This window comes from Sminthopsis crassicaudata, chromosome 4 (assembly GCF_048593235.1).
Source record: "Sminthopsis crassicaudata isolate SCR6 chromosome 4, ASM4859323v1, whole genome shotgun sequence".
In the NCBI taxonomy this organism is placed as follows: Eukaryota; Metazoa; Chordata; class Mammalia; order Dasyuromorphia; family Dasyuridae; genus Sminthopsis; species Sminthopsis crassicaudata.
Window position 1 is genome coordinate 291,365,172 of NC_133620.1, and position 24,672 is coordinate 291,389,843.

At 39.7% G+C, this 24,672-nt stretch overlaps 1 protein-coding gene across 4 annotated transcripts in view; it reads left to right on the plus strand.

Annotated features, from left to right (window-relative positions):
- TNXB (tenascin XB) overlaps positions 1-24,672 on the plus strand; it is a 90,338-nt gene that overhangs the window by 48,094 nt on the left and 17,572 nt on the right. For 3 of the 4 annotated variants that reach the window (XM_074311355.1, XM_074311356.1, XM_074311358.1), the window contains 6 exons: positions 2,898-3,224; positions 5,965-6,282; positions 7,297-7,623; positions 17,075-17,392; positions 17,934-18,251; positions 23,231-23,557. In XM_074311355.1, the coding sequence (XP_074167456.1) occupies positions 2,898-3,224; positions 5,965-6,282; positions 7,297-7,623; positions 17,075-17,392; positions 17,934-18,251; positions 23,231-23,557 (1,935 nt within the window). The remainder of the gene's footprint in view (positions 1-2,897; positions 3,225-5,964; positions 6,283-7,296; positions 7,624-17,074; positions 17,393-17,933; positions 18,252-23,230; positions 23,558-24,672) is intronic. The other variant, XM_074311357.1, reaches the window with a different exon arrangement.

Sequence of the window (24,672 nt, forward strand, 5' to 3'; positions counted from 1 at the left end):
TTGCATTGGAGCTGTTTGCACTGGACACTGCCCTGTTGGCTTAAAAAAAACCTGTATTCCCCCCAAGTATAATCCCTTTCTGCTATCTGACTGTTTTTCTGTTGGTTGATCATGTAATCCCTTTCTGCAATGTGATTGCTTTTTGGCTGACAGATTACATCAGAGTCCTGACCTTCTAAAGACTCTCTGGATGTAAACTCAACTGCCATTATGCCTCACCTGTTTTTTGTATGCTATTTTGGAGCTGGGCTCCGCCTCTCATTTCCCTGGGTCAATCTGCATTCTGAGGCCCAGTGGGAGCCCTTGTGGCATTTCAGACATAGGGTTTTAGGTTTTATTCTCTCACCCCGACCTCTCACTCTATCTCTGTTTCTATTCTTAGCTCTAAGATGTCTTATTTTTCCACACTGAAAACATCGACAAATTTCTCTAGAAGTCCCTTGCCAAAAGGGACTCTGTCTTCCCATATTCATCATAGTCTGGATATAATAAGCATTTGTGCCTACTGTGGCACAAAGTCTTATGATATCCTCTAAAGGAGCATCTTTGTGTAATCCCTATATAATTCTTCTGCAAACCTCATTAGCATTTTCTTTAGCCAAATGTCTGGTCATTATTTCTGTAGCTGCATTTTCTCCAGTGGTTCTTGTGACGGCAGTTTACAGCTGACCCACAAAATCCACAAAAGGTTCATTGGGACCTTGGTCTATTTTTTTGAAAACTTCCTCTCTTTTTTGTCCAGGGAGGGAACTCCAAGCTTTTATTGCAGTCTTAGAAATTTGTGCATACACTGTTATGGGATAATTAATCTGTGCTGAATTCTCTCCATACTGACTTTCACCTGCTAGTTGGTCAAAAGTTTGCCTTTTGCATCTGGCTTGATTCCTACATAATTCATGATACTCTGAAAGCCACACGTTTTGTCCAGGCTCTAAACATGTCCTTGCTTTGGATTTCCAATCACTCGGATCATTTCATAACGCAAACTATCTAGTAACATCTTAACATAAGATGATATAGCCCTATAAAGAGTGCAACCTTTTTCCAAATCCTTAATTTTTTTCCAGATCAAAAAGAGTGTATCTTCTCCTTTTTTGACCTGAAGAGTCAAGCTCTTCAATCACATTTTTAAATCAGATACATCCTGTCCTTCATTTTTTTCCCTTGGCCAGTGCTTTTTGTAATCTTGTCATAGGCTGCTTCAAAGGAGAAGCTGATTGTGTTACTACCTCTTCCCTTCCTCCTTCCTCCACCCATGAAGGGTTAATTGAGTGAGGAGGAGATGGGAAATGCTCCTTAACTCCATTCTTATCTTATTCTTCATCCTTTTCACCTAGTTCAGGTGGCTCCTCCCCCTCTTGCTCTTTCTTCTTTTTCCTCATTCTATAACTTATGTAATTTCCTGAAGCCAGTTGTATTAAATTATATGTATTAACTGTATCTTTGGAAATTGAGTCAGGTCTATTTTTATTGTAGGATTGACAAAGTTGTTCTCCTACCAATTTCCACTCCTCTAGATCCAATTCATTTTCCATAGAGAACCAAGGAGATGTGTACTGTACAGTTTCTAAAAGTTCAGTGATCTGCTCCCAAATTATAATCAAACCTGGGCTTTTCATAACCCTGACAATGCTCTCTATACATTTTCCTTGAAGAGAAACAGAAGGCTGTTTTCCAAACATATGTCCCTTTTCAGCTGAAATACTATTTTAGCCCTTTAGCAAAGTTTCCTTGTTGTACTCACCCTAATTTCTGGGTCAAGGAGCCTTTTCCACTGAAATTCCCGGATCATGTCTTGTCCTACCAAAATGTAATGCTCTTCTCTAAAAATTTAATGTTCTCTGAGAGCAGGTTCCTTGGGGAGCTTCTGGAGGCAGCCTTAGTTTCAGTTCAGTTTCAATAATCCCAAATGCAGCCAGGAGTTAAAACCCAAATCCTTCACTGTTCCTTTTAAGACTTGCCTCTTTTCCTGGGGCCTGGTTAACTTTAATAGAAACCTCTCTCTCTCCTTGGATCCAGGAGCTCTTGCCACTAGTCCTTTGTCTCTGCCAGCTTCAGCCTCTTGTCCTCCCAATGTCTCCAGGCAGCACAAAGGTGGAAGTTGGAACGAATCTAACTCTGCTTTTTTGAGAGTAGGCTTGTGGGACTCTTCTTATATATGCTCTCTAAAGGTGTGAAGTCTAATGTGTGAACTCCCTTAAAGGTGTGAACTAAGTACATAAGCATTAGCACCTTGCTTCAAGTTCTGGGCCATAACCATGAGGGATAATCACCAAGGATGATTTGATATCAAAGTGTGACTCCACTGGGGTGGACCTCCTGTCTCTATGTCCTGGGCTCTGTGATTAATTTGATTCTTCAATTGAAGTGTCAACCTGCACAGACTCTCTTGCACTCAGTAAAAAAATGAAAGCAGATCATGGGAAAGCCAGAACTTCCACTGTTCTCTCCTTTGCTCAGGCCTCTCTTCTTGGGTCAGCTCTCACTTCTGTCTTGGGAGCTCTGGATGTTCTTGTGTCTCAGACACTGCTTTTGATTATGAAGGAATCCTTAGGGTCCAATGTAAAGATTTTAATTAAGGATATTCTGTGATTGACTGTAGACGGCAAAATCTAGGCAGGAAATGGAAAAATTCCTTTCAACTTCTACAAAGATTAAATCCTTTAAAAAAAGGAACAGATATATTGTAACACATGTAAAATGTATGGGATTACATGCCATCGGGGGGAGGGAGTAGAGGGAGGGAGGGGATAATTTGGAAAAATGAATTTAAAAAAATTTTAAAAATTAAAAAAAAATTAAAATTAAAAATAAAAAAATAAAAAAAGGAACAGAGAGGTCACTATTAATGAAATCCCCATTTCAAATTTATCTTCTTTCTGTGTTTCTCCTCCCAGATCCACATGAGGAAGAGACCCCTGCTCCCACAGTACCAGCGACTGAGGCCCCTGAGCCCCCAGAGCAGCCTGAACTGGGAGACCTGACAGTGACAGGGGCCACTCCAGACTCCCTAAGGCTCTCTTGGACTGTCTCCCGTGGAGAGTTTGATTCTTTCACCATCCAGTACAAGGACAGGGATGGGAGACCCCAGATCGTGCGTGTTGGGGGAGACCAGAATGAGGTCACTATCTCTGAGCTGGAGCCTGACCACAGATACAAGATGAATCTCTATGGCTTCCATGACGGACAACGAGTGGGCCCAGTCTCTGTCACTGGCAAAACTGGTAAGTGAGGGACAACAGAATCATCAAGGGTGATATTCAGAATGAAAACCTGTTTGTCTTCCATTGGGGCTGGCCTCTCATCTCTGTGTCCTGGGTCTTTGAAACTAGTGTGATCAGTTTGATTCTTTACCCAAGGTGTCAAACTCCATAGATTCTCCAGCCCTCAGTGAACATGAAAGCTGATCATGGAAGAGCCAGAGACTCAGCAGTTCTCTTTTTTGATAAAGCTGTCTTCCTGTGGTTGCTCCCAGTGCCTAGGAATTTTGTCTGATCGTATTAGTAGTCAATAATCCTTTATCAAGCATCTACTATTAAGCACTGTTCTAACTGCTGAGAATACTAGGAAGGCAAAGAAAAAGTTCTTCTTGTTCTCAAGAAGCTCACAATCTAATGGAAAAGACATGGATACAAGTAGGTATAAATGAGCTATATATCCCAGACAAATAGGAAATAATTAACAGAGCAAAGGTGCCAGAATTAAGGATAATTGAGAAAGGATTCTGACAGGAAGTGGTATTTAACCTGGGACTTAAAAGAAATTGAGAAGAGAGAGAATTCCAGGCATGAGGCAGAGCCATTTAAATGCCCAAATTGAGGAGAGGAAATATCTTATAAGAGGAACAAAAAGGATGCTTTGTCACCAGATTGTAGAGGACATGAACAGAGAGGAAATGTAATGTAAAAAACTGGGAAACAGGAAAGGGATAGCGAAGGATTTTGAAAGCCAAACAAGATTCATATTTGGTCCTGGAGATGACAGGGAGCCAACAGAGTTGATTGGGGAAGGGGAAAGAGGGGAGAAGAGGTGTTTGCTGTGGAAATTAATAACTGAGAAAACTATCCAAGTAATATAATTTATTAGCCAAACAGGCATAATAAATGAGTTAGTGGACTCCCTGGTCGATTTTTTTGGTCATTATTATCACCTTTATTATTAATTCACCACAAAGTTCTGCTTTAGGAAAGTCACTTTGACACCTGAATGGAGAAGGGACTGTAATGGAAAGAGATTTGAGGTGGAAAGAAAAAAAACTGTCACAATAGTGTAAGTGTACATAAGGATGGTGGCAATGTCAGAGGTGAGAAGAAGGGATATATTAAGAGATATTATGAAGATACAAATCAACAGAATTATCAATGGGATAGGCGGGTGGGAGAGAATAATTAAGTCTGACCCCTAGGTTTTGAGTCTAGCATGATGATTTCCTCAACAGTAATACAGAAATTAAGAGGAGAGAGTTTGGGAGGAAAGATACTACTAAATTCACCTTTGAATATATTGAGTTTAAGATGTCTATGGGTCATCCAATTTCTAATGTCTAATAGGCAATTAGAAGTGCAAAACTGGAGTTCAGGAAATCATTTAGGATTTAGATCTGAGGGTCACCTACATAGAGATAATATTGAATCTATACAAGCTGATGATATTGACTAGTGAGATAATATAAAGGGAGAAAAGTCAGTGGGCATTACCTGAAGGAAACTCTAGGAAGGGGCACTAAAAAACCCCCACCAGATAATTAGGAAGAGAACAAGGACATGAAAATCTGTAGAGAAAAGAGTATCAAAGAAAATGATCAACAGTGTCAAAGGCTGCAGTAAGGCCAAGAAGGGTGAGGATTATTAGATTTGGCACCTAAAAGAGAGAATTTTGAGAAAACGATTTCAGTTGAATAAGGGAGCTGGAAGCCAGAGTGTAGAGAATTTCACACAGAATGAGAAGAAAGGAAAGAGAGGTACTTATTGTAAATGGTCTCCTAAAGGAGTTTAGCCACAGAAGTCAGGAAAGAATGGGACTGTAACAAAGATAAATGGATCAAGTGAAATTTTTTGGGGGATGGGAAAGATACAGACAGGTTTGCAACTTTAGGGAAGTAACCAGTAGACAAAGAGAGGTTGAAGATTTGTGAGAGAGTGGGAGATGGTAGAAAAGGTAGACGCCTGGAGAAGTTGGGATGGAAAAGATCACCTGTAGAGACAAACTGCTTAACATTGGTGAGGAAAATAGCTTATGTCTTCAGGTAGGATGACATAAAGGTTGAGATATTGTCAGAAGGCCTATGGGAAGTGTTAGTTAAGCAAGAAGGAAGAAGAGAATGACTTTGGGGAATAGCCCCCATTTTTTGAGTAAAATAAGGTGAAAGTTGCCAGATGAGAAAATGGGGAAAGGGACTATGGGAGGATGGAGGAGCGATGACAAAAAGGTTTGGAAAATCTCCTGTGGTGAGTGGGAGAGTAAGCCATTTGCTTTTAATCAAATGGGACTCCTCAGATTCTAATATAAAGATTCTAATTAAGGCCATGTTGTGCCTGATGATACAATCCCACATTTTAAGCATGAGAGAATGATATTAATAATAATCATACTTACATAGTACTTTAAGGTTAGTAATGATCTTTACATATATTGTTCTCTTGATCTTCATAGCTAGAGAAGATACCTCTTGGGAGGTAGGTGCTATTGCCATCCCCATTTTACAAATGAGGAAACTGGAACTTAGAGACATTAGGTCACTTGCCCAGGGTGACACAGCTTGGAATGTCTGAGGCAGGGTTTGACCTTAGGTCATTACAATTTCAAGTCCAGCATTTTATGTACTGCAAAACTGAACTGATTTGTTCAGACTGGAATTTCACTTCCACAGGATCTTGATTCCTAGATGAAGAACATTACTAGATGAAGAATAGGAGGTGTCTGTCAGTGAAGTCCAACTTATCCTTTCTGTGTTTCTCCTCCCAGATCCACATGAGGAAGAGACCCCTGCTCCCACAGTACCAGCGACTGAGCCCCCAGAGCAGCCTGAACTGGGAGACCTGACAGTGACAGGGGCCACTCCAGACTCCCTAAGGCTCTCTTGGACTGTCTCCCATGGGGAGTTTGATTCTTTCACCATCCAGTACAAGGACAGGGATGGGAGACCCCAGATCGTGCGTGTTGGGGGAGACCAGAATGAGGTCACTATCTCTGAGCTGGAGCCTGACCACAGATACAAGATGAATCTCTATGGCTTCCATGACGGACAACGAGTGGGCCCAGTCTCTGTCACTGGCAAAACTGGTAAGTGAGATGTAATGCTCTTCTCTAAAAATTTAATGTTCTCTGAGAGCAGGTTTCTTGGGGAGCTTCTGGAGGCAGCCTTAGTTTCAGTTCAATTCAATAATCCCAAATGCAGCCAGGAGTTAAAACCCAAATCCTTCATTGTTCCTTTTAAGACTTGCCTCTTTTCCTGGGGCCTGGCTAGCGTTAATAGAAGCCTATCTCTCTCCTTGGTTCCCGAGAGCTCTTGCTGCTAGTCCTTTGTCTCTGCCAGCTTCAGCCTCTTGTCCTCCCAATGTCTCCAGGCAGCACAAAGGTGGAAGTTGGAATGAATCTAACTCTGCTTTTTTGAGAGTGGGCTTGTGGGACTCTTCTTATATATGCTCTCTAAAGGGTGAAGTCTAATGTGTGAACTCCCTTAAAGGTGTGAACTAAGTACATAAGCATTAGCACCTTGCTTCAAGTTCTGGACCATAACCATGAGGGATAATCACCAAGGATGATTTGATATCAAAGTGTGACTCCACTGGGGTGGACCTCCTGTCTCTATGTCCTGGGCTCTTCAAATTCCTGGGCTTAGTTTAATTCCTCAACTGAGGTGTCAACCTGCACAGACTCTCTTGCACTCAGTAAAAAAATGAAAGCAGATCATGGGAAAGCCAGAACTTCCACTGTTCTCTCCTTTGCTCAGGCCTCTCTTCTTGGGACTGCTCTCACTTCTGTCTTGGGAGCTCTGGATGTTCTTGTGTCCCAGACACTGCTTTTGATCATGCAGGAATCCTTAGAGTCCAATGTAAGGATTTTAATTAAGGATATTCAAATGTAAATTGTAATTAAGGATTAATATAAGATAATGTGTGTAGACCACAAAATCTAGGCAGGAAATGGAAAAATTCCTTTCAACTTCTACAGAGATCAAATCCTAAAAAAAAAAAAAAAAAAGAAAGAAAGAAAGAAAGAAAGAAAAGAAACAGAGGTCAAAATTAATGAAATCCGCATTTTGAATTTATCTTCTTTCTGTGTTTCTCCTCCCAGATCCACATGAGGAAGAGACCCCTGCTCCCACAGTACCAGCGACTGAGGCCCCTGAGCCCCCAGAGCAGCCTGAACTGGGAGACCTGACAGTGACAGGGGCCACTCCAGACTCCCTAAGGCTCTCTTGGACTGTCTCCCGTGGAGAGCTTGATTCTTTCACCATCCAGTACAAGGACAGGGATGGGAGACCCCAGATCGTGCGTGTTGGGGGAGACCAGAATGAGGTCACTATCTCTGAGCTGGAGCCTGACCACAGATACAAGATGAATCTCTATGGCTTCCATGACGGACAACGTGTGGGCCCAGTCTCTGTCACTGGCAAAACTGGTAAGTGAGGGACAACAGAATCATCAAGGGTGATATTCAGAATGAAAACCTGTTTGTCTTCCATTGGGGCTGGCCTCCTATCTCTATGTCCTGGGTCTTTGAAACTAGTGTGATCAGTTTGATTCTTTACCCAAGATGTCCAGCCCTCAGTGAACATGAAAGCTGATCATGGAAGAGCCAGAGACTCAGCAGTTCTCTTTTTTGAGTAGAGTAACCAGTAGACAAGGAGAGGTTGAAGATTTGTGAGAGAGTGGGAGATGGTAGAAAAGGTAGACGCCTGGAGAAGTTGGGATGGAAAAGATCACCTGTAGAGACAAACTGCTTAACATTGGTGAGGAAAATAGCTTACGTCTTCAGGTAGGATGACATAAAGGTTGAGATATTGTCAGAAGGCCTATGGGAAGTGTTAGTTAAGCAAGAAGGAAGAAGAGAATGACTTTGGGGAATAGCCCCCATTTTTTGAGTAAAATAAGGTGAAAGTTGCCAGATGAGAAAATGGGGAAAGGGACTATGGGAGGATGGAGGAGCGATGACAAAAAGGTTTGGAAAATCTCCTGTGGTGAGTGGGAGAGTAAGCCATTTGCTTTTAATCAAATGGGACTCCTCAGATTCTAATATAAAGATTCTAATTGAGACTTCCGGCCAAGATGGCGGCGTGGAGGCAGACAGCTGCTTGAGCTCCTCGTTTTCTCTCAGAACTTAATTCATGACAAGCCTCTGACTTAATGCTTGACCCAGAAAGAAATCCACAAATTATCACCAAGAGAAGACATCCTTGAAAGTCGCCAGAAAAGGTCTGTGTTGGCTCGGGGGAGTGTCAATCAGACTGGGCACAGACTGAGGGCAGGCAGCCAGAGCAAGACAGGCAGCTCACACAGCTCAGACCGGAGGGGGAGGGGTGTGAGCTCTGCCGTTTCTGTGAAAGGGCTTTTGCCCCAGTGTGGATGCTCAGTCTTAGCAGCAAGCCAGGAGCGCGGATAGGGTGTAAACACTGGAGGTGAAGATTAAAACCCCAGAAAGCCAGCGTCTCTCAGAGCCCGGCCACCCCCAACCCCCACCTGGACTGACTCGGTGCGTTCTCAGAGCCTCAGAGAGCAGACTCAGTACAGTCATTGCTGTTCTGTTAGTGGCTCTCTGCTGCCCTACCCCCAGTCTGTAGAGGAAGCCCATTAACACCATCTAGCCCCATCCCCCACTAAACAGACCTATTGTTTCTCTTGTCAGTTTGTTTTCTTTGATTCCTACTCTGACAAAATGAACAAAAAATTCAAAAGGGCTCTAACCATTGAGAGCTTTTGTATGGAGAGAGAGCAGACTTCAAACACTGAGGAGACTAGGAACAGACTGTCCCCAGATGTATCCCCTGGGAGGGATATAAGCTGCTCCTCAATACAAAAGAACCTCATAGAGGAAATCAAAAAGGCTCTCACAAGAGAGCTGGAAGAGAAATGGGAAAAGGAAAAGGAAGCTTGGCAAGAGAGCCTGGAGAAGTCATCACATGCATTCAAAGACAGAGTGGATAAAAAAATCAAATCATTGAGAAACAAGATTAGTGAGCTGGAAAAGGTAAACAACTCCAAGGAAAACAGGATTAGTGAGCTGGAAAAGGTAAACAACTCCAAGGAAAACAGGATTAGAGAGCTGGAAAAAGAAATCAGCTCTCTAAAAAATAAAATGGATAAAATGGAAAAAAAAACTCCATAGAAGATAAAAACTCAATTGGACAATTACAAAGAGATATAAAAAAAGTGAGTGAAGAAAATACATCATTGAAAATTAGACTGGAACAAGTAGAAATGAATGACTCAAGGAGAAACCAAGAGGTAGTCAAGCAAAACCAGAGAAATGAAACAATTGAAAAGAATGTCAAGTACCTTACCAGAAAGACAACAGACCTGGAAAACAGATCCAGGAGAGACAATTTGAGAATAATCGGACTCCCTGAAAAATGGGAGGAAAAAAAGAGCTTGGACACCATTTTCGAGGAAATTATCAAAGAGAACTGCCCAGACATTCTGGAAACAGAGGGTAAAATAGACATTGAAAAAATTCATCGATCACCTACTGAAAGGGACCCTAAAATCAAAACGCCAAGAAATATAGTGGCCAAGTTCAAGAACCATCAGACAAAGGAAAAGATATTGGAAGCTGCTAGAAAAAAGCAATTCAGATATGGAGGATCCACAATAAGGATAACCCAGGATCTAGCAGCGTCCACATTAAAAGAACGCAGGGCCTGGAACATGATATTCCGAAAGGCTAAGGAACTTGGTATGCAGCCAAGAATAACTTACCCAGCAAGAATGAGCATCGTTTTCCAGGGAAGAAGATGGACATTTAACGAAATAAATGAATTCCATCTATTTTTGATGAAAAAACCAGACCTACATAAAAGGTTTGATCTTCAAATACAGAACTCAAGAGATTTCTAAAAACGTAAAAATAAATCTTGAGAACTATACTTCTGTCAAAAAAATATGTGAAGAACATATGTACAATTTGTCTTAGAAACTAGAGGTGGAAAGGAGATTATATCATAAAAAAGTGTAAAGTGGTGGTACTACATCTCATGAAGAGGCAAAGGTAACCTATTATATCTGAGAGAAAGAAAGGAGGGAGATGAGCATAGTGTGTATCAATAGACATATTCAATTTATGGTGAAACTTCTTCCACTTCATTGAAAAGTGAGTAAGCTAAGGGGAAGGGAATATAGTAATTTCGAGGAAAAGGGGTAAAATAAGGGGAGGATCTTTAAGGTGGGGGAGGGATCCTAAAAAGGGAGGGCTGTGAAAAGCAAGTGGTATTCACCAGTTTAATACTGGATAGGAGGGTAAAAGGGAAGGAAAGGGGAAAAGCATAAGCAGGGGTTAATAGGATGGCAAGCAATATAGAATTAGTCCTAGTATCAAATATTTGGGAATATATCTACCAAAGGAGAGTCAGGAATTATATGAGCAAAATTACAAAACACTTGCCACAAAAATAAAGTCAGATTTAAATAATTGGAAAGACATTCAATGTTCTTGGATAGGCCGAGCGAATATAATAAAGATGACAATACTCCCCAAACTAATCTATTTATTTAGTGCTATACCAATCAGACTCCCAAGAAACTATTTTAATGACCTAGAAAAAATAACAACAAAATTCATATGGAAGAATAAAAGGTCGAGAATTGCAAGGGAACTAATGAAAAAAAAGTCAGAGGAAGGTGGTCTAAGTGTACCTGATTTAAAGCTATATTATAAAGCAACAGTCACCAAAACCATTTGGTATTGGCTAAGAAATAGACTAGTTGATCAGTGGCATAGGTTAGGTTCACAGGGCAAGATAGTGAATAAAAATAGCAATCTAATCTTTGACAAACCCAAAGATCCCAAATTTTGGGATAAGAATTCATTATTTGACAAAAACTGCTGGGAAAACTGGAAATTAGTATGGCAGAAACTAGGTATGGACCCACATTTAACACCACATACTAAGATTAGATCAAAATGGGTCCAAGATTTAGGCATAAAGAACGAAATCATAAATAAATTGGAGGAACATGGGATGGTTTACCTCTCAGACTTGTGGAGAAGGAAGGAGTTTGTGTCCAAGGGAGAACTAGAGACCATTATTGATCACAAAATAGAACATTTTGATTACACCAAATTAAAAAGTTTCTGCACAAACAAAACTAATGCAAACAAGATTAGAAGGGAAGTAACAAATTGGGAAAAAATTTTTACAGTTAAAGGTTCTGATAAAGGCCTCATCTCCAAAATATACAGAGAATTGACTTTAATTTATAAGAAATCAAGCCATTCTCCAATTGATAAATGGTCAAAGGATATGAACAGACAATTTTCAGATGATGAAATTAAAACTATTTCCACTCATATGAAAGAGTGTTCCAAATCACTATTGATCAGAGAAATGCAAATTAAGACAACTCTGAGATATCATTACACACCTGTCAGATTGGCTAAGATGACAGGAACAAATAACGATGAATGTTGGAGGGGCTGTGGGAAAACTGGGACACTCATGCATTGTTGGTGGAGTTGTGAAAGAATCCAACCATTCTGGAGAGCAATCTGGAATTATGCCCAAAAAGTTATCAAAATGTGCATACCCTTTGACCCAGCCATACTACTACTGGGCTTATACCCCAAGGAACTACTAGAGAAGGGAAAGGGTCCTGTATGTGCCAAAATGTTTGTGGCAGCCCTTTTCATAGTGGCTAGAAGCTGGAAGATGAATGGATGTCCATCAATTGGAGAATGGTTGGGTAAACTATGGTATATGAATGTTATGGAATATTATTGTTCTGTAAGAAATGACCAACAGGAGAAATACAGAGAGGCTTGGAGAGACTTACATCAACTGATGCTGAGTGAAACGAGCAGAACCAGAAGATCATTATACACTTCAACAATGATACTGTACGAGGATGTATGCTGATGGAAGTGGATTTCTTCAACATAGAGAAGAGCTAATCCAATTCCAATTGATTAATGATGGACAGAACCAGCTACATCCAGAAAAGGAACACTGGGAAATGAATGTAAACTGTTATTTTTACCTTCTGAATCCAATTCTTCCTGTGCAACAAAAAATTCGGTTCTACACACATATATTGTATCTAAATTATACTGTAATATATTTAACATATATAAGACTGCTTGCCATCTGGGGGAGGGGGTTGGGGGAGGAAGGGAAAAAATCTGAATAGAAGTAAGTGCAAGGGATAATGTTGTAAAAAATTACCCATGCATATGTACTGTCAAAAAATGTTATAATTATAAAATAAAATAAAAAATTTAAAAAAAAAAAAAAAATATAGAATTAGTCCTTCTAACCATAAATGTGAATGGGGCAAACTGCCTCATAAAGAGGAAGCAGTTAGCAGACTGGATTAAAAGTCAGAATCCTACTATATGTTGTTTACAGGAAACACACCTGAAACAGGGTGAGACATTCAAACTAAAAGTAAAAGGGTGGAGCAGAATCTATTATGCTTCAGGCAAAACCAAAAAAGCAGGAGTAGCCATCCTCATTTCAGATCAAGCAAAAACAAAAATTGATCTAATTAAAAGAGATAAGGAAGGGCATTATATATCCTGCTAAAGGGCAGCATCAATAATGAAGCAGTATCAATATTAAACATGTATGCACCAAGTGGTGCAGCATCTAAATTCTTAAAAGAGAAATTAAGAGAGCTGCAAGAGGAAATAGATAGCAAAACTATAATAGTGGGAGATCTCAACCTTGCACTCTCAGAATTAGATAAATCAAACCACAAAATAAATAAGAAAGAAGTCAAAGAGGTAAATAGAATACTAGAAAAGTTTGATATGATAGATCTTTGGCGAAAGCTAAATGGAGACAGAAAGGAATATACTTTCTTCTCAGCAGTTCATGGAACCTATACAAAAATTGATCATATACTAGGGCATAAAAACCTCAAAATCAAATGCAGTAAGGCAGAAATAGTAAATGCATCCTTTTCAGACCATAATGCAATCAAAATAACATTTAATAAAAAGCCAGGGGAAAATAGACCAAAAAATAATTGGAAACTAAATAATCTTATACTAAAGAATGATTGGGTAAAACAGCAAATCATAGACATAATTAATAACTTCATCCAAGAAAATGACAATAATGAGACATCATACCAAAATGTGTGGGATACAGCCAAAGCAGTAATAAGGGGAAGTTTTATATCTCTACAGGCCTACTTGCATAAAATAGAGAAAGAGAGGGCCAACGAATTGGGCTTACAACTAAAATTGCTAGAAAAGGAACAAATTAAAAACCCCCAGACAAACACAAAACTTGAAATTCAAAAAATAAAAGGTGAGATTAATAAAATTGAAAGTAAAAAAACTATTGAATTAATTAATAAAACTAAGAGTTGGTTTTATGAAAAAACCAACAAAATAGACAAACCCTTAGCAAACCTGATTAAAAAAAGGAAAGAGAAAAAGCAAATTGATAGTCTTGAAAATGAAAAGGGTGAACTCACCACTAATGAAGAGGAAATTAGAACAATAGTTAGGAGCTACTTTGCTCAACTTTATGCCGATAAATTCGATAACTTAAATGAAATGGAAGAATACCTTCAAAAATATAGCTTGCCCAGATTAACAGAGGAAGAAGTAAGTAGTCTAAATAGTCCCATCTCAGAAAAAGAAATAGACCAAGCTATTAACCAACTTCCTAAGAAAAAGTCCCCAGGACCAGATGGATTTACAGGTGAATTCTACCAAACATTTAAAGAACAACTAACTCCAATGCTATGTAAACTATTTGAAAAAATAGGGATTGAAGGAGTCCTACCAAATTCCTTCTATGACACAGACATGGTACTGATACCTAAACCAGGTAGATCGAAAACTGAGAAAGAAAACTATAGACCAATTTCCTTAATGAATATTGATGCTAAAATCTTAAATAAGATATTAGCAAATAGACTTCAGAAAATCATCCCCAGGATAATACACTATGACCAAGTGGGATTTATACCAGGAATGCAGGGCTGATTTAATATTAGGAAAACTATTAGTATAATTGACCATATTAATAATCAAGTTAATAAAAACCATATGATCATCTCAATAGATGCAGAAAAAGCATTTGATAAAATCCAACATCCATTCCTACTAAAAGCGCTTGAGAGTATAGGAATAAATGGACTATTCCTTAAAATAATAACAAGCATATATTTAAAACCTTCAGTAAACATCATATGTAATGGTGATAAACTAGAACCTTTCCCTGTAAGATCAGGAGTGAAACAAGGTTGCCCACTATCAACATTACTATTCAATATAGTACTAGAAACTCTAGCCTCGGCAATAAGAGCCGAGAAAGAGATTCAAGGAATTAGAGTAGGAAATGAAGAAATCAAATTGTCACTTTTCGCAGATGACATGATGGTATACTTAGAGAACCCCAAAGACTCTGCTAAAAAGCTATTAGAAATAATTCAGAATTTTAGCAAAGTCACAGGATACAAAATAAATCCACATAAATCCTCAGGATTTTATACATTACCAACACAATCCAACAGCAAGAGATACAAAGAGAAATTCCATTCAAAATAACAGTCGATAGTATAAAATATTTGGGAATATATCTACCAAAGGAGAGTCAGGAATTATATGAGCAAAATTACAAAACACTTGGCACAAAAATAAAGTCAGATTTAAATAATTGGAAAGACATTCAGTGTTCTTGGATAGGCCGAGCGAATATAATAAAGATGACAATACTCCCCAAACTAATCTATTTATTTAGTGCTATACCAATCAGACTCCCAAGAAACTATTTTAATGACCTAGAAAAAATAACAACAAAATTCATATGGAAGAATAAAAGGTCGAGAATCGCAAGGGAACTAATGAAAAAAAAGTCAGAGGAAGGTGGTCTAAGTGTACCTGATTTAAAGCTATATTATAAAGCAACAGTCACCAAAACCATTTGGTATTGGCTAAGAAATAGACTAGTTGATCAGTGGTATAGGTTAGGTTCACAGGGCAAGATAGTGAATAAAAATAGCAAACTAATGTTTGACAAACCCAAAGATCCCAAATTTTGGGATAAGAATTCATTATTTGACAAAAACTGCTGGGAAAACTGGAAATTAGTATGGCAGAAACTAGGCATGGACCCACATTTAACACCACATACTAAGATTAGATCAAAATGGGTCCAAGATTTAGACATAAAGAACGAAATCATAAATAAATTGGAGGAACATGGGATGGTTTACCTCTCAGACTTGTGGAGGAGGAAGGAGTTTGTGTCCAAGTGAAAACTAGAGACCATTATTGATCACAAAATAGAAAATTTTGATTACACCAAATTAAAAAGTTTCTGCACAAACAAAACTAATGCAAACAAGATTAGAAGGGAAGTAACAAATTGGGAAAAAAATTTTACAGTTAAAGGTTCTGATAAAGGCCTCATCTCCAAAATATACAGAGAATTGACTTTAATTTATAGGAAATCAAGCCATTCTCCAATTGATAAATGGTCAAAGGATATGAACAGACAATTTTCAGATGATGAAATTAAAACTATTTCCACTCATATGAAAGAGTGTTCCAAATCACTATTGATCAGAGAAATGTAAATTAAGACAACTTTGAGTTACTACTACACACCTGTCAGATTGGCTAAGATGACAGGAACAAATAACGATGAATGTTGGAGGGGCTGTGGGAAAACTGGGACACTGATGCATTGTTGGTGGAGTTGTGAAAGAATTCAACCATTCTGGAGAGCAATCTGGAATTATGCCCAAAAAGTTATCAAACTGTGCATACCCTTTGACCCAGCCATACTACTACTGGGCTTATACCCCAAGGAACTACTAAAAAAGGGAAAGGGACCTGTGTGTGCCAAAATGTTTGTGGCAGCCCTTTTCATAGTGGCTAGAAGCTGGAAGATGAATGGATGTCCATCAATTGGAGAATGGTTGGGTAAACTATGGTATATGAATGTTATGGAATATTATTGTTCTATAAGAAATGACCAACAGGAGAAATACAGAGAGGCTTGGAGAGATTTACATCAACTGATGCTGAGTGAAACGAGCAGAACCAGAAGATCATTATACACTTCAACAATGATACTGTACGAGGATGTATGCTGATGGAAGTGGATTTCTTCAACATAGAGAAGAGCTAATCCAATTCCAATTGATTAATGATGGACAGAACCAGCTACATCCAGAAAAGGAACACGGGGAAATATTTTTACCTTCTGAATCCAATTCTTCCTGTGCAACAAAAAATTTGGTTCTACACACATATATTGTATCTAGAATATACTGTAATATATTTAACATATATAAGACTGCCTGCCATCTGGGGGAGGGGGTTGGGAGAGGAAGGGAAAAAATCTGAATAGAAGTAAGTGCAAGGGATAATGTTGTAAAAAAAATTACCCATGCATATGTACTGTCAAAAATTGTTATAATTATAAAATAAAATAAAAATTAAAAAAAAAAGATTCTAATTAAGGCCATGTTGTACCTGATGATAAAATCCCAAATTTTAAGCATGAGAGATTGATATTAATAATAATCATACTTACATAGTACTTTAAGGTTAGTAATGATCTTTACATATATTATTCTCTTTATCTTCATAGCTAGAGAAGATACCTCTTGGGAGGTAGGTGCTATTGCCATCCCCATTTTACAAATGAGGAAACTGGAACTTAGAGACATTAGGTCACTTGCCCAGGACACAGCTTGAAATGTCTGAGGCAGGGTTTGACCTTAGGTCATTACAATTTCAAGTCCAGCATTTTATGTACTGCAAAACTGAACTGCTTTGTTCAGACTGGAATTTCACTTCCACAGGATCTTGATTCCTAGATGAAGAACATTACTAGATGAAGAATAGGAGGTCAGTGAAGTCCAACTTATCCTTTCTGTGTTTCTCCTCCCAGATCCACATGAGGAAGAGACCCCTGCTCCCACAGTACCAGCGACTGAGGCCCCTGAGCAGCCTGAACTGGGAGACCTGACAGTGACAGGGGCCACTCCAGACTCCCTAAGGCTCTCTTGGACTGTCTCCCGTGGGGAGTTTGATTCTTTCACCATCCAGTACAAGGACAGGGATGGGAGACCCCAGATCGTGCGTGTTGGGGGAGACCAGAATGAGGTCACTATCTCTGAGCTGGAGCCTGACCACAGATACAAGATGAATCTCTATGGCTTCCATGATGGACAACGTGTGGGCCCAGTCTCTGTCACTGGCAAAACTGGTAAGTGAGGGACAACAGAATCATCAAGATGATTTGATATCAAAGTGTGACTCCACTGGGGTGAAACTTGTCTCTATGTCCTGGGCTCTTCAAATTCATGTGCTTAGTTTAATTCCTCAACTGAGGTGTCAACCTGCACAGACTCTCTTGCATTCAGTAAAAAAATGAAAGCAGATCATGGGAAAGCCAGAACTTCCACTGTTCTCTCCTTTGCTCAGGCCTCTCTTCTTGGGACTGCTCTCACTTCTGTCTTGGGAGCTCTGGATGTTCTTGTGTCCCAGACACTGCTTTTGATTATGCAGGAATCCTTAGGGTCCAATGTAAGGATTTTAATTAAGGATATTCCAATGTAAAGAGTAAGTAAGGATTAATATAAGGATAATGTGTGTAGACCACAAAATCTAGGCACGAAAAAGAAAAATTTCTTTCAACTTCTACAGAGATTAAATCTTAAAAAAAAAAAAAAAAGAAAAGAAAAGAAACAGAAAAGTAATGAAATCCGCATTTCAAATTTATCTTCTTTCTGTGTTTCTCCTCCCAGATCCACATGTGGAAGAGACCCCTGCTCCCACAGTACCAGCAACTGAGGCCCCAGAGCAGCCTGAACTGGGAGACCTGACAGTGACAGGGGCCACTCCAGACTCCCTAAGGCTCTCTTGGACTGTCTCCCATGGGGAGTTTGATTCTTTCACCATCCAGTACAAGGACAGGGATGGGAGACCCCAGATCGTGCGTGTTGGGGGAGACCAGAATGAGGTCACTATCTCTGAGCTAGAGCCTGACCACAGATACAAGATGAATCTCTATGGCTTCCATGACGGACAACGTGTGGGCCCAGTCTCTGTCACTGGCAAAACTGGTAAGTGAGATGTAATGTTCTTCTCTAAAAATTTAATATTCTCTGAGAGCAGGTTTCTTGGGGAGCTTCTGGAGGCAGCCTTAGTTTCAGTTCAATTCAACAATCCCAAATGCAGCCAGGAGTTAAAACCCAAATCCTTCACTGTTCCTTTTAAGACTTGCCTCTTTTCCTGGGGCCTGGCTAGCTTTAATAGAAGCCTATCTCTCTCCTTGGTTCCCGAGAGCTCTTGCTGCTAGTCCTTTGTCTCTGCCAGCTTCAGCCTCTTGTCCTCCCAATGTCTCCAGGCAGCACAAAGGTGGAAGTTGGAACGAATCTAACTCTGCTTTTTTGAGAGTAGGCTTGTGGGACTCTTCTTATATATGCTCTCTAAAGGTGTGAAGTCTAATGTGTGAACTCCCTTAAAGGTGTGAACTAAGTACATAAGCATTAGCACCTTGTTTCAGTTCTGGCCTATTACATCTCCCGCTTTCTTTTGATTTAGAACATCCCCGACCTCCCTGACTAGTCAGGGAAGTGAGAACCCCAAAAAAGAAGTTGATCACTTCTTCCCTGACTGCTCTAAAAATGAGTGAAAACATCATAAAAAGGAGGTGATCATGCCCTCCCTGACTTCTCAGGAAGGGAGATGAAAACACCAAAGGAAATGGGAAATCAAATTAGATTAGGTTTCTGAAAGGGCTCACTTTTTTTTTTTAAACCAGATATATGCATGGGTAATTTTACATCATTGACAATTGCCAAACCTTTTGTTCCAATTTTTCCCCTCTTTCCCCCCCGCCCAGAATGGCAGGTTGACCAATACTTGTTAAATTTTTTAAAGTATAAATTAAGTACAACATATGTATACATGTCCAAACAGTTGTTTTGTTGTACAGAAAGAATAGGACTTTGAAATAGTATACAATTAGTCTGTGAAGGAAATAAAAAATGCAGGCGGACAAAAATAGAGGGATTGGGAATTCTATGTAGTGGTTCATAGTCATTTCCTAGAGTTCTTTTGTTGGGTGTAGCTGGCTCATTTCATTACTGCTCTATTGGAACTGATTTGGTTCATCTCATTGTTGAAGAGGGCCACGTCCATCAGAATTGATCTTCACATAGTATTGTTCACTCACTCACCATCAGTTCCTGTAAGTCTCTCCAGGCCTTTCTGAAATCTTCCTGCTGTCATTTCTTACAGAACAATAATGTTCCATAACATTCATATACCACAATTTATTCAGGCATTTTCCAATTGATGGGCAATCCACATAGTTTCCAGTGTCTGGCCACTACAAAGAGGACTGCCACAAACATTTTGGCACATACAGGTCCCTTGCCCTTCTTTAATATATCTTTGGGATCTAAGCCCAGTAGAAACACTGCTGGGCCAAAGGGTATGCACAGTTTGATAGCTTTTTGAGCATAGTTCCTAATTGCTCTCCAGAATGGCTGGATGTATTCACAATTCCACCAACAATGTATCAGTGTCCCTGTTTTCCCACATCCCCTCCAACATTGCGCCTTATCTTTCCCTGTCATTTTTAGGGCTCTTAAAACAGATATACATAAGTCCATCAATGTGGGAGGCATTATACAAAATTACATAAATTACATAAGCACATGGCAACATTATACAGACTAGAAGTGATGTAACAAATAACACGAATCAACATAAGGATTTATACATGTCCATAAATCCTAGAAATAGTCCAGAAGGAATCCATTGTCCATCAGTTCATGTGCCAGGAATCCAATAATTCCTGGAAGTTTTGAAGTCCTGCAATAGTCTCATCTTGTGTTAGGGAATCCAATGATTCCTGATGGTTTTCAAGTCCTGCAACATTCTCATCTTGTGTTAGGGAATCCAATGATTCCTGCAGATTTTGTCCTTAGGTCTTTCCCTTTCCAGATTTTTCTTTTTTTCTGTCTCTCTCTGATGGACAAGGTGAATATGGTTCGTTGACACCCATCTAATTCCTCTCCATCTGAGGAGATACAAGCAAACCCTCTTTCCCAGGCAGTTAACCTATCTAGTCCCTTCTATTTACCACTTTCTAGATCTCTCCTCATCACCTGGCAATTGCATTGGAGCTGTTTGCACTGGACACTGCCCTGTTGGCTTAAAAAAAACCTGTATTCCCCCCAAGTATAATCCCTTTCTGCTATCTGACTGTTTTTCTGTTGGTTGATCATGTAATCCCTTTCTGCAATGTGATTGCTTTTTGGCTGACAGATTACATCAGAGTCCTGACCTTCTAAAGACTCTCTGGATGTAAACTCAACTGCCATTATGCCTCACCTGTTTTTTGTATGCTATTTTGGAGCTGGGCTCCGCCTCTCATTTCCCTGGGTCAATCTGCATTCTGAGGCCCAGTGGGAGCCCTTGTGGCATTTCAGACATAGGGTTTTAGGTTTTATTCTCTCACCCCGACCTCTCACTCTATCTCTGTTTCTATTCTTAGCTCTAAGATGTCTTATTTTTCCACACTGAAAACATCGACAAATTTCTCTAGAAGTCCCTTGCCAAAAGGGACTCTGTCTTCCCATATTCATCATAGTCTGGATATAATAAGCATTTGTGCCTACTGTGGCACAAAGTCTTATGATATCCTCTAAAGGAGCATCTTTGTGTAATCCCTATATAATTCTTCTGCAAACCTCATTAGCATTTTCTTTAGCCAAATGTCTGGTCATTATTTCTGTAGCTGCATTTTCTCCAGTGGTTCTTGTGACGGCAGTTTACAGATGACCCACAAAATCCACAAAAGGTTCATTGGGACCTTGGTCTATTTTTTTGAAAACTTCCTCTCTTTTTTGTCCAGGGAGGGAACTCCAAGCTTTTATTGCAGTCTTAGAAATTTGTGCATACACTGTTATGGGATAATTAATCTGTGCTGAATTCTCTCCATACTGACTTTCACCTGCTAGTTGGTCAAAAGTTTGCCTTTTGCATCTGGCTTGATTCCTACATAATTCATGATACTCTGAAAGCCACACGTTTTGTCCAGGTTCTAAACATGTCCTTGCTTTGGATTTCCAATCACTCGGATCATTTCATAACGCAAACTATCTAGTAACATCTTAACATAAGATGATATAGCCCTATAAAGAGTGCAACCTTTTTCCAAATCCTTAATTTTTTTCCAGATCAAAAAGAGTGTATCTTCTCCTTTTTTGACCTGAAGAGTCAAGCTCTTCAATCACATTTTTAAATCAGATACATCCTGTCCTTCATTTTTTCCCCTTGGCCAGTGCTTTTTGTAATCTTGTCATAGGCTGCTTCAAAGGAGAAGCTGATTGTGTTACTACCTCTTCCCTTCCTCCTTCCTCCACCCATGAAGGGTTAATTGAGTGAGGAGGAGATGGGAAATGCTCCTTAACTCCATTCTTATCTTATTCTTCATCCTTTTCACCTAGTTCAGGTGGCTCCTCCCCCTCTTGCTCTTTCTTCTTTTTCCTCATTCTATAACTTATGTAATTTCCTGAAGCCAGTTGTATTAAATTATATGTATTAACTGTATCTTTGGAAATTGAGTCAGGTCTATTTTTATTGTAGGATTGACAAAGTTGCTCTCCTACCAATTTCCACTCCTCTAGATCTAATTCATTTTCCATAGAGAACCAAGGAGATGTGTACTGTACAGTTTCTAAAAGTTCAGTGATCTGCTCCCAAATTATAATCAAACCTGGGCTTTTCATAACCCTGACAATGCTCTCTATACATTTTCCTTGAAGAGAAACAGAAGGCTGTTTTCCAAACATATGTCCCTTTTCAGCTGAAATACTATTTTAGCCCTTTAGCAAAGTTTCCTTGTTGTACTCACCCTAATTTCTGGGTCAAGGAGCCTTTTCCACTGAAATTCCCGGACCATGTCTGTCCTATGTTCGGGCACCAAAATGTAATGCTCTTCTCTAAAAATTTAATGTTCTCTGAGAGCAGGTTCCTTGGGGAGCTTCTGGAGGCAGCCTTAGTTTCAGTTCAGTTTCAATAATCCCAAATGCAGCCAGGAGTTAAAACCCAAATCCTTCACTGTTCCTTTTAAGACTTGCCTCTTTTCCTGGGGCCTGGTTAACTTTAATAGAAACCTCTCTCTCTCCTTGGATCCAGGAGCTCTTGCCACTAGTCCTTTGTCTCTGCCAGCTTCAGCCTCTTGTCCTCCCAATGTCTCCATGCAGCACAAAGGTGGAAGTTGGAACGAATCTAACTCTGCTTTTTTGAGAGTGGGCTTGTGGGACTCTTCTTATATATGCTCTCTAAAGGTGTGAAGTCTAATGTGTGAACTCCCTTAAAGGTGTGAACTAAGTACATAAGCATTAGCACCTTGCTTCAAGTTCTGGGCCATAACCATGAGGGATAATCACCAAGGATGATTTGATATCAAAGTGTGACTCCACTGGGGTGGACCTCCTGTCTCTATGTCCTGGGCTCTGTGATTAATTTGATTCTTCAATTGAAGTGTCAACCTGCACAGACTCTCTTGCACTCAGTAAAAAAATGAAAGCAGATCATGGGAAAGCCAGAACTTCCACTGTTCTCTCCTTTGCTCAGGCCTCTCTTCTTGGGTCAGCTCTCACTTCTGTCTTGGGAGCTCTGGATGTTCTTGTGTCCCAGACACTGCTTTTGATTATGAAGGAATCCTTAGGGTCCAATGTAAAGATTTTAATTAAGGATATTCTGTGATTGACTGTAGACCGCAAAATCTAGGCAGGAAATGGAAAAATTCCTTTCAACTTCTACAGAGATTAAATCCTTTAAAAAAAGGAACAGATATATTGTAACACATGTAAAATGTATGGGATTACGTGCCATTGGGGGGAGGGAGTGGAGGGAGGGAGGGGATAATTTGGAAAAATGAATTTAAAAAAATTTTTTAAATTTTTTTTAAAATTTAAAAAAAATAAAAATTAAAAAATAAAAATAAAAAAAGGAACAGAGAGGTCACTATTAATGAAATCCCCATTTCAAATTTATCTTCTTTCTGTGTTTCTCCTCCCAGATCCACATGAGGAAGAGACCCCTGCTCCCACAGTACCAGCGACTGAGGCCCCTGAGCCCCCAGAGCAGCCTGAACTGGGAGACCTGACAGTGACAGGGGCCACTCCAGACTCCCTAAGGCTCTCTTGGACTGTCTCCCGTGGAGAGTTTGATTCTTTCACCATCCAGTACAAGGACAGGGATGGGAGACCCCAGATCGTGCGTGTTGGGGGAGACCAGAATGAGGTCACTATCTCTGAGCTGGAGCCTGACCACAGATACAAGATGAATCTCTATGGCTTCCATGACGGACAACGAGTGGGCCCAGTCTCTGTCACTGGCAAAACTGGTAAGTGAGAGACAACAGAATTGTCAAGGGTGAGACTTCATTGTGAATCCATTTCCTCTCCATTGGTCTGTCTCTGTAAGTTCTTTGAAGTATAGCAATATGTCTATCACCTCTTTCTTCATTCCTTGTCTATCACCACAATTTTCACTTTGCTTCTTCCTGCTTATTTAATGTGCATGACAAATTCTCTGGAGCTGAGTTGTTAAGCCACGGGGTCACTGGAGAGAGTTGTAAAAGTTGAAGTTTTGCTTCCTCCTATTAGTGTTTGACTCTGTATTTCTCCTTTCATTCTACATCTGCCTTTGTGCATATTCCAACAAATTCCCTCAATTCTGTGATTCTCATAGTTACTATGTAGAAATGATTTTTGTTGGAGCTATTTATGTTCTATTGTGTTTGTGTCTGTCCATTTGTCTTCTCAGCCTCATAATTCTGATTTATTCAATTGGTTGAAATTCTTCTACATGTAAATGCTTTTCTTCCTATAATGTAAAGTAGTCTTTTTAAAAATTGATAGGAGAAATTATTTCTCTCACAGATAAGTGTACTCCATTTTCACATGGACTACAGAGCAAATGACCAGGAATTAATTCATCCTTTCCTGAGCCCACCTCAGCTTTCTTTTATGTCCTCCCTCTCAAGTCCAGATAAAGTAGTAGATGGGGCCCTAATTCCCACAACTGCAGCTAAGGAGTCTTCAGAACACACCAAAGAGCTACTCTGGGGGCAGCTGAAAATGACAGATGCTGGTTCAGATTCTCTTCAACTCTCCTAAGACGTCATTTAGGGAGATTTTTGACTACTGTGCATTCAGTATAAGTCAGGGATGGTCAGCCCATATAGTTCACATTGAGGGTGACAAGAGTGAAGTCCCAATTTCTGACTTGGAAACCAGCCACAAATATAAAATGAACTTCTATGGTTTCCATGACTGACAGCATGTGAGTCTTGTTTCCACCACTGGTATGATAGGTAAGTGTTCAAGATTAGTCCCTCTGGGATGACTCATAGTCAATTTATTTCCCTTTTGTAGTGACCTCCATTCTAATAAAAGTCTCTCTATAACAAGACATCCCCGACATATTTAGCTAGTAGCTTTATTTCAAAGAGTAGTC